At 41.5% G+C, this 7,760-nt stretch overlaps 1 protein-coding gene across 2 annotated transcripts in view; it reads right to left on the bottom strand.

Moving 5' to 3' along the window:
• Positions 1-567: 567 nt before the first annotated feature.
• Positions 568-7,760, bottom strand: part of LOC136263039 (sodium-coupled neutral amino acid transporter 7-like) — a 27,495-nt gene continuing 20,302 nt past the window's right edge. The window contains exons 7-8 of one of the 2 annotated variants that reach the window (XM_066057488.1): positions 1,205-1,416; positions 568-863 (exon numbers count right to left, since the gene is read on the bottom strand). In XM_066057488.1, coding sequence (XP_065913560.1) covers positions 697-863; positions 1,205-1,416 — 379 coding nt within the window. In that variant the 3' untranslated portion in view covers positions 568-696. Of the gene's footprint in view, positions 864-1,204; positions 1,417-2,041; positions 2,172-7,760 lie in introns of those variants that run through there. The other variant, XM_066057489.1, reaches the window with a different exon arrangement.

Here is a 7,760-nt window from a genome sequence, read left to right as displayed (position 1 = left end):
TTGGTGACCTTTCTAGCCACTTCTATTTGACTATTACTGTCTTTATCTATGAGGCATTAATGATAATACCAAAGTAAAGGTCCTGTTGAATAAAACAACTTGGCTTTTCATTTGAAGTTAATAGGTAATTCCATTATTAGCTGTAAATTCTTTGAATTTACCTGCCCTTCGGGTGTAAATTACCCATAGGGAGGTAAATCATCTTCAAAATTCATGTATATGGGTAATACACAGATGATCATAACTTTGCAACTACAAATAAAAACCAAAGTTGTTTCATTCAACAAGATCTTTATTTTTGGTACAGGGGTATAACAAGTTAATTAATGCCTTAGACAAAAATGGCCATAAAGGTCACAAAGGACAAATCTGCAATAGCAAAAAAAATTGTCAAGAAAAGTACTAGTTTCATAGTTACGATAAAGCACATAATTTTTGTATTGTGTCACTATACTAATGCATAGTTATTGTTTCCATTGACTAGTTTTACAATACAGCAGAGTTCTACTCCATGCAGACACACATCTTTACTCCTCCATACATTATTTACAGTAGACAAACACAAAATGAAATGATATAAATATACCAATGATCACTGCACATTATATAGGAACATAATTTAACATCACAATGGCTAATAAATAAAATGAAATATATTATTATGACAGTTCTGTGAAAAAGAGATGAAATTTTCTATTATGCATGAATCAGTCCAACGTTGATCATCACGGAGTAAACAACAGCATCACCAAAGATATAGGAGCCAACCACAATACACAAACTAGCACCAGTATATAACAAGATAGTCAATAATGTTGTGTAGTGTCTGGAGGGTTTCTTGAGTATCCGCAGTAGACAAATCCCTGTATGTGAAGAGAGAGAAATTATATCAAGATGAAAACTATGGCTGAGGCTATTGACACCATTGTTGGTGTTGATAGTCACAGCAAAAATATACAACTATTATTTTTAGCATACTCATGTAATAAAGCCACCTATGGTACTAAATATATTGACTTGCTGCATGTATATTCCAAGACCTACTGCAGTGGCCACTAAGCGAGGTTAATTCAGGTATTCTGGCTACATAACTAAGAATACAAAATACAATCCAACTACAAAATACAATCCAACTACTGAACAGTCATTTTTACAGGACGATAATTAGTATTTCAGGTATTTATGTGTTTGTGTAATTACATACCAGGAAATATAAATATGAATGAAGCTGCTAATCCTCCTAAAGGTTGAATCACTTTGACAATGTCTGGTATAAAAATAGCAAGTCCTAAAGAGCAGATGTACCAGATGGTGGCTTCGAGACGATGTCTAGTTGGTTGCCATTTATCCAATGTCTTATTTGTTACTAGGTTACTTGTCAACAATCCTTCAACCAGAGAACTGTCTAATGCAGATCTAACCAATACAATATACATCATCACACCCTGAACAATGCATTAGTAACAAACATACAACAATACAGACGACTCCTAACACATGTGAACACTTTAAAGCAGATTTGAGATTTGAGGTCAGCTGACACATTTTTGCTTTTAAAATTTCTATCTTCAAATCCAAGTTGGTGGCACTTCAAATGTTGAAGGGTACACTGGATGTCTGGCTTACTAAAAGTTGTGTAGAAAACAAATATGATCATTCTCCCTGAAATGGTTTTGAAGACACAAATGTGTGAAGTACACATTTTACCAATACTGTAAGCTTATAGAACTTTGTGTGGGCGAGATCAAAGGAAAAAGTGTACTTTAACTTTCATAAAGTACACTCTCAGCCGGCCAACAGTCCTTCATCAACCACAAAGAGTACTTTATTGCACTGCAAAGAGTGCTTTATTCATTCAATAAAGCACTCTTTGCGGTGCAATAAAGCACAGTTGCTAATTTGCCTTAGTGCAGGCTAATAGCTTGCAGGCTAATAGCCTGCGGGGGAACCAGTATGACTAATCACCCAAGCCGGTGAAGGCTGATAGCCTATCACCCCGGCCAATACGAGTTCTACCACTGGATGGCTTTTATAGACATACCTAAATGCTTCGATGATGGGTGGGAGAAGGTAATGTTGCTGTTATGTTTGTTAATGTAAATGGACAAGTCCTGGAGATATCACGGAAATCCTTCACATGTGACTCACAATAGAAATGATGCGAGCAAAACCTGCCAAAATACGTGATGAACATCTACCATGCCAAACTATGGTGAACTACGCGTGAGTTACTTTGTTAAACTAGTTTGTGTGTGTTCAGGCTGCTAATAATTCGTGCAACACGTGTTAACTACGAGTCCTAGCGTATGGTGAAGCTACATGTGACAACTAGAAAGTTCCATAAATCATTTAAAGCATAGCCTTGCTCGTGCTTTATTTTCATATAGCACTTGCAGCTATGCTTTAACATATACATAATTGAAAGACAAATACTTTTTTCAAGACTTATTTGCTTTGGCTAAAAAGTGGGTTCAGTTACCAGAAATTCTCATACAGTACAATGGTACTGTATAGTAGGGACCACAAAGGTGTGGGCGTGGAAACCAACCTCAGACGATGATGAGGCAGTATTGGTTAAACAAAAACTAAGCCCAAACAAGCCTTCAGACCAACCCAAAATGCTTTCAAGTTGCCACAGATTTTTTTTTAAAGTAATTATTTAACGGAATTTCTGACTGACTGACTGACTGACTGATGCCTTCAGACAAGCGTAACTCAATAACGGCTAAGGCTACGGGGTTGATGTTTTCACTGTTTGACATCGTTTTGGCCTGAAAGGTACCTTTTGGCATACCGCAGTACGTACAATACATTCTTCATGGACTTACTAGTGTCCTCCTTTGTGTCCCATTCATCTTTGCTGACACGAAAGGCGTTGATTTGGCAGTAGCACGTGATGGCTTCCCTTCATAATGGAAATTGTCTGTATTTTCATAGTGGCTACTTTGATTGCAGAGGTGCTTTTCAAACAGTTGTACTGCTGTGTAATGGGTTGAACATACAGCTGACAACATAATGGACACTTCACTTTTCAGACGATAATTGATATAACTGGGACGCGCGGTGCCATTTTTTTCTTTTGATGCTGTTTGCGTGGGTTCACTAGTCATAATTATTATTATTTATAAAAAAAGTTAACAAAAAAGTACACAAACTAGAGTAGGGACCATAGCACATCGATTAAAAAGTACTGAAACAAGCTGGAGTAGTGCACGGTATTAAAAGTGTTATATCCCTACTGTGCATGTAACAGAACAGAAGCATAATGTGTTGTAATTGTTTTAAAAATAATTATTCGCTCACGTGAACAAAACCGTAATGGCCGTCGACATGGGGTGCTAACAGAATCCCTTCGCATCGCCAAAGGGGGTGAAATTAGTTGTGCTAATCGTTGTGGAGTTTGTGCTAGAACTAGTTTTGTTACATCTGGCGCCCAACGTGGGGCACGAAGTCACCTGTAAACTTTGAATTCCTTGGTGCCGGGTTAGAACAGGCACCCCAACAGGTGATTGCCTTATCATTTCGCTGTGTTTTCTCTCGCGTTTTTTTTGTTTTATAGTGGATCGGCGGCCGAATGGGAGACGAAGAAAAGCAAGTCAAATATGAACGATGCAAAGTGATCCGGGCAGCTAATATAGGAGCTTCGTGATTAAGTTACTAGAGGAGACAAACACTATCTCATCCACCGCTACTGTTTCTGATGATCAGTACACTAGACTAGACGTGATCTATCGCCAGTTGGAAGCCAAGTCGTTGTCGTTAGCTGAATTGGACAAAGAAGCCTTATCGTTATGTGATATAAAGGACATATCAATGGAAGTGGAAGAATCTGAGTCGGTCGTCGCCCGAATTATGGAGTGCAAGGGAAAGATAGAATCAATGAAGCTTCGTCGCTCACCCGTTGTAACTTCTACCGTATCCGGAGCTCCTTCCTTCTGTTGTGGGCGCCCAGGCCCGCCTTCCAAAGTTGGTCCTTCCCACGTTCAAAGGGGATGTCACAAAATGGACATCATTCTGGGACTCATTCAAGTCTGCAATTCACGATAACAATCAGTTAACAAAAATTGACAAGTTTAATTATCTGGTTAGCTTGCTAGATGGTGCAGCTGCCCGTGCCATCAAGGGCTTAACACTTTGTGATGGCAACTATGATGCAGCAGTTGAATTACTGAAACAGCGTTTTGGACGTCCTCAACATATTATCTGTGCACACATGGAATAGCTTGTGAAGATACCCTGCAGTGCTAATGATCGTCCCCAGGCTCTGAGGTATATCTATGACCAGATAACAGGACACATAAGAGGGTTGGCTACTTTGGGGATTGGCTCCACCCAGTACAGCAGTTTGCTTATACCAATAATAATGTCCAAGTTACCTGGAGAAATACGATTGAGAGTGGCGAGAGAGACCAAGGACGATGTGTGGAGTTTAGATGATCTAATGCAAGTCATTCAAGCTGAGGTCGAGGCAAGAGAAGCTAGCGAGGGAGTGAGAATGAATGCAGTTAAACCACCCATGCCACCTTCCAATAGATCTTCATCAGGAAACCACAACCCCACTGCCAATGCACTCTCTGCCAGCCAAATGAAGGTCAAGTGTGCATACTGTAATGGGGATCATTTTTCGGCTTCATGTGACAAGGTTCAGAACATTCAAGACCGCAAGAAACTGTTACTGAGTGCCAACCGATGTTTTAATTGTCTGAGGCCAGATCACAAGGCGCGAGATTGCACTTCTACCAAGAGTTGTAGGCACTGTCACAGGAAACATCACCAATCTATCTGTGACCGACTCAATCCCTCACCAAAGGAGCCAGGTAACCAAGCAGTACAATCAGTGGAGACCTCTTCCAGCACCGCCAATGTTGGTATGAAGAATCCTCAAACTGTCCTTTAACAAACTGCTAGAGTGGTGGCATCTGGGGAGAGTGAGCAGCCTCAAGCTCTGGTCCGTGTACTTTTTGATAGTGGCAGTCAACTGTCCTACGTTTCTGAGAAACTTCAACGTCAACTGAAGCTAAAGCCCATAAGGATTGAAAAATTACATCTCAACACATTTGGAAGTTCTGGGTACAAGTCTCAATCATGTGGTGTAGTGAAGTTGTCTTTAAGGAAGCCAGGCCTTGAGGATGTTGTCACCATCTCTGCTCTAAGTTCCCCAGTCATATGCTCTCCCTTACCTTCTGTTGTTAATCCTGTGAGTTACGCACATCTTGAAGATTTGGTTTTGGCTGACAGTGGTACAGATGACCATGGTACTATTGACGTACTGGTGGGTTCCAATTACTATTGGACCATTGTTACCGGTGACTTGCGAAGGGGTGAAAGAGGGCCTGTGGCTGTCAGCAGCAAATTTGGGTGGCTTCTTTCCGGACCAGTTCCCCCTCTTGGCTCAAGTCCCTTGTCGCATACACATGTTAGTATAGCTGCAGGCCTTGACAATTCTGTGTTCAAGGACAGAGATTCTGAACTGCTATCAGAAGTGAAGAAATTTTGGGACACTGAGTCTATCGGCGTCATTGAGAATTCTACTGTACCTGAGAATGAAGAGTTGTTTCTTTCCTCAATAAGTTTTGATGGCACTCGTTATGAGGTGGGGCTGCCATGGAGGGATGGTCATCCAGACGTACCCAACCACTTGACCATGTGTCAAACACGATTAAAGTTGCTGCAGAGGCGACTTTGCTCTCAGCCCGAATTAGTGCAAGAGTACAGTAGAATAATTGAAGAGCAGATCAATCTCGGTATTGTTGAAACCGTCAAGGAACCATTGACTTCAACTGATAAGTCTAGTTCAACCATTCATTATCTTCCTCATCATGGAGTGGTGCGTACGAGCAGCCAAACTACAAAGCTCCGTATCGTTTATGATGGCTCAGCTCGAGCTGCAGGTGATGACTGTTCATTAAACGACTGTTTGCAGAAAGGCCCAAACTACATACCCAAATTGTTTGAAGTGCTCATCCGTTTTCGATTTCATCGTGTGGCTGTTGCTGCTGATATTGAGAAGGCTTTCCTCATGGTAGGCATAAGAGAGCCAGATCGCGACCTTCTCCGTTTCCTTTGGTTAAAGAACCCAACTAACCCTCAGTCCGAGATAGTTCATCTCCGTTTTGCAAGACTAGTATTTGGCCTTCGACCATCACCCGCAATTTTGGGAGCCGTCATCTGTCATCATTTGCAGAAATACAAAGACAGTGTTCCAGAGTTAGTGAGTAAATTACAGGATTCGTTGTATGTAGATGATTTGGTGTCAGGTACAAACACAGTCACTGAAGCAATCGAATTTTATCGTGATGCCAGGAAGGTTATGTCAGAAGCAGGAATGAACCTGCGTAAGTGGAAATCAAACTCACAAGAGTTACTTCATCATGTTAAGGGATCTGAAGTGAGTGAAAGTCTCCAGATAAGTTCAGGAACTGTGTCTGAAGAAGATGAATCATTTGCTAAGGCCACTACTGGTTACATAGCAGAGGCAAATGATGACCTTGTTAAACTCCTTGGCGTAGCCTGGAATGCTGGTACTGATGATTTGACCTTTAACTTCACTGAGCTGATAAGGTATGCTGAATCACTTACATTTACTAAACGTTCTCTTTTGAAATTCACAGCAAAGTTGTTTGACCCTTTAGGGTTCCTGAGTCCGTATATTATACAGTTGGAAGATACTGTTTCAGAAGCTGTGTGATGACCACAAATGTTGGGATGATCCCCTTCATGGTGAACTGCTAGAGAAATACAAGAGCATAGTTTCTGAATTGCACTTTCTGTCAAGGGTCAAAGTGCCAAGGTACTATTTTGAAGTAAGTTACGATGATGTGGACACAATCCAGCTTCATGGATTCTGTGATGCCTCTAGTCATGCATACCCAGCAGTGGTTTATCTTCGTTCAACCTATGGGAGTGGCCATGTGCAAGTTAGGATGGTTGCATCCAAAAGCCGTGTTGCACCATCTAAGCCACAAACCATTCCTCGACTTGAGTTGCTTGGAGCTCTAATACTCTCGAGGCTTTCTGCCACAGTTGTTAGTTCTCTGCCGACTAACCCCACACCATTCTACTGGACTGATTCGACTACCGTGTTGCACTGGATCTGTAACCACAGACAATGGAAACAGTATGTAAGCAATCGTGTTAATGAGATTAGAACCCGCTCCACTGCGGGGAGCTGGAGGCATTGTCCTGGTGCATGTAATCCTGCTGATCTTCCGTCGAGGGGTGTTAATGGAGAGAGCCTATTGTCCAGTGAATTGTGGTGGTGTGGACCTCAGTTTTTGCAGTTGCCAGAGGAAAGGTGGCCAGAGTCAACTGTTCCCCCCACCAGTTGCACTGTCGAGTCAGAATTAATCAAGAGTCCTTCTTTAAACACTCACTCCCTGGTTGCTAATCTGAGCCGCCCTTCAAAAAACCTGGAAGATATATTTGATTGCCGCAGATTTGGATCCTTTGTCAAGCTTCTTAGAGTCACAGCAAACGTATTGAGATTTGCGAAGATTTTATGTCCTCCTAAAACATCGAACTGTGTCCCAACAGCTAGTGAATTGAACAAAGCTGAACGATATTGGATCCAGTCAATTCAAGGTAAAATTTTTGCCTCGGAAATCAGTCACTTGAAACACCCGTCACCTCCCAAACCCATCAGAGCCGATCAGTTCAATTTGTTTTTAAGTGAAGAATCTGTGCTTAAGTGTAAAGGGCGAATTGGGAATGCAAATGTTCCAGAGAGTTCTAAGACTCCAGTGTTGTTGCCAACGCGGCAT

Source organism: Dysidea avara, chromosome 8, assembly GCF_963678975.1.
Source record: "Dysidea avara chromosome 8, odDysAvar1.4, whole genome shotgun sequence".
Lineage (NCBI taxonomy): Eukaryota > Metazoa > Porifera > Demospongiae > Dictyoceratida > Dysideidae > Dysidea > Dysidea avara.
This window is presented reverse-complemented; position numbering and strand designations above follow the sequence as displayed.